General features: G+C 55.7%; 1 protein-coding gene across 2 annotated transcripts in view; it reads left to right on the forward strand.

The window, feature by feature from the left end:
- The first annotated feature begins 317 nt into the window (after positions 1-317).
- Positions 318-2,617, forward strand: part of EXT1 (exostosin glycosyltransferase 1) — a 259,408-nt gene continuing 257,108 nt past the window's right edge. The window contains exon 1 of one of the 2 annotated variants that reach the window (XM_039853474.1): positions 318-1,913. In XM_039853474.1, the coding sequence (XP_039709408.1) occupies positions 952-1,913 (962 nt within the window). In that variant the 5' untranslated portion in view covers positions 318-951. The remainder of the gene's footprint in view (positions 1,914-2,617) is intronic. The other variant, XM_039853475.1, reaches the window with a different exon arrangement.

Raw genomic sequence — 2,617 nt, forward strand, 5'->3', positions numbered from 1 at the left:
CCGGCGCCGCGGCCGCCGGCCGGGGGTTATGAATGGGCGCAGCGGAAGCACCGCCCCCCCCGGACGTGACGCTCGGCCAATGGCAGCGCGGGCTGCGTGGATGGATGAGGTCAGCGCTGTCGTGTCGGGAATGGAATGTGTAAGTGTAACATTCAGAACCGGGTAACATTCGGCGACCGAACGCGGCGGTCGGCAGCGGTCGCGCGGGGGCCTGCGAAGCGCCGCTCAGCGCCGGCACTGCCCGCGGGGAGGACGCGCCGCCGCCGCCGCCGCCGCCGCCGCCCAGCGCCGCCGCCGCCGCCGCCTGCCGGGCCGCCGCGCGCCCCGGGGGCCGGCCCCGCGAGCGCAGGAGTCAGCACCGCCGGAGTCTTGGAGCCGCTGCAGAAGGGAATAAAGAGAGATGCAGGGATTTGTGAGGTTACGGCGCCCCAGCTGCAAGATGCACTAGCCGGCTGCACCCGGGCATCGGCTGACTTGTTGGAACCGGAGTGCTGTGCACGGGAGTGTGCATGAGTTGAAGTTGCTTTCCCGGGGCTCGTTCTCCACGCTGCCGGGAGGAATCCGAGAGGCAAGGAAATCACTTCGTCTTGCCATTGATTGGGCATCGGGAGCTTTTTTTTTCCCCCTCTCTCTCTCTTTTCCTCCGTCTTGTTGCATGCAAGAAAATTACAGTCCGCTGCTCGCCCGCCCTGGGTGCGAAATATTCAGCCCCGCTCTCTCCCGTCCATTGTGCAACCCAAAGATGAAAGACCGAAGGGGAGAAAGTTAAAGAAATCGCCCACATGCGCTGGATCAGTCCACGGCTTGGGGAAAGGCATCCAGAGAAGGTGGGAGCGGAGAGTTTGAAGTCTTTACAGGCGGGAAGATGGCGGACTGGAGCTGAAAGTGTTGATTGGGAAACTTGGGTGATTCTTGTGTTTATTTACAATCCTCTTGACCCAGGCAGGACACATGCAGGCCAAAAAACGCTATTTCATTCTGCTCTCAGCTGGCTCTTGTCTCGCCCTTTTGTTTTATTTCGGAGGCTTGCACTTTAGGGCATCGAGGAGCCACAGCCGGAGAGACGAGCACAGCGGTCGGAATGGCTTGCACCACCCGAGTCCGGATCATTTCTGGCCCCGCTTCCCGGACGCTCTGCGCCCCTTCGTTCCTTGGGATCCAGTGGAAAACGAGGACTCCAACGCGCACGTTTCCCCCCGGCAGAAGCGAGATGCCAACTCGAGCATCTACAAAGGCAAGAAGTGCCGCATGGAGTCCTGCTTCGATTTCACCCTTTGCAAGAAAAACGGCTTCAAAGTCTACGTATACCCGCAGCAGAAAGGGGAGAAAATCGCCGAAAGTTACCAAAACATTCTAGCGGCTATCGAGGGCTCCAGGTTCTACACCTCGGACCCCAGCCAGGCGTGCCTCTTTGTCCTGAGTCTGGATACTTTAGACAGAGACCAGTTGTCACCTCAGTATGTGCACAATTTGAGATCCAAAGTGCAGAGTCTCCACTTGTGGAACAATGGTAGGAATCATTTAATTTTTAATTTATATTCTGGCACCTGGCCTGACTACACCGAGGACGTGGGGTTTGACATCGGCCAGGCGATGCTGGCCAAAGCCAGCATCAGTACTGAAAACTTCCGACCCAACTTTGATGTTTCTATTCCCCTCTTTTCTAAGGATCATCCCAGGACAGGAGGGGAGAGGGGGTTTTTGAAGTTTAACACCATCCCTCCTCTCAGGAAGTACATGCTGGTTTTCAAGGGGAAGAGGTACCTGACAGGGATAGGGTCAGACACCAGGAATGCCTTATATCACGTCCATAACGGGGAGGACGTCGTGCTCCTCACCACCTGCAAGCATGGCAAAGACTGGCAAAAGCACAAGGATTCTCGCTGTGACAGAGACAACACCGAGTATGAGAAGTAAGTGGCTCTGCTGAGGGGGCTCTGCCGGTCAGCCCTGGGCCCTGCCCACCTTGTGCAGGTGTGAGGTTGGGGGATGGGGGTGGGGCGGAGGAGCCCTCTGGCCCCTTTCTTCCTGTTCTGAGCCTGGCACTGAGCAGCCTGGTTCAGGTGTGTGGCTAGGAGCTGGAGACACAGAGTTTGAGCTCTTGGGGACAAACAGAAAAGCCTGGAGCACTTTCCTGGGCCAAGTAGGCGACATTGTCTCCCTCTTGCTTGAAAAACGTTCAGGCCATGTATCTCCAGTGAAAGGTGTGGGTTTGATCCAAGTCTGGAAACTGTTTCACCGGTGGGTGCTGGGAGGGTATTTGTGAGGGGGCGTCTAGGGCCCCGGAGAGGCTCTGAATCCCCCTAGAGCGTGGGGACCTTTCTCCAAGATTGATGTTTTATTTGCTTTTCTCACAAGCAGGGGGAACTGCTTTCCCTGGGATTTTCCCAGCCTCCAATTGTCATCTTTCCATGAGCCTTAAATTTCTATAAGCAGTGGAAGTGTTTTGATTTTAGCTGTAAACTTTTAGTGCCTGCATTTTCCCTACCCCCCATGGCTTGGCTTTTGTGAAGAGAGAGTGTAAGTTGCTTGGGGCCTGTGATCTGTCTTTCTTTCTTTCTTTCTTTCTCTTTCTTTCTTTCTTTCTTTCTTTCTTTTCTTTCTTTCTTTCTTTCTT

This window comes from Pteropus medius, unplaced genomic scaffold, assembly GCF_902729225.1.
Source record: "Pteropus medius unplaced genomic scaffold, Ma_sr-lr_union100, whole genome shotgun sequence".
In the NCBI taxonomy this organism is placed as follows: domain Eukaryota; kingdom Metazoa; phylum Chordata; class Mammalia; order Chiroptera; family Pteropodidae; genus Pteropus; species Pteropus medius.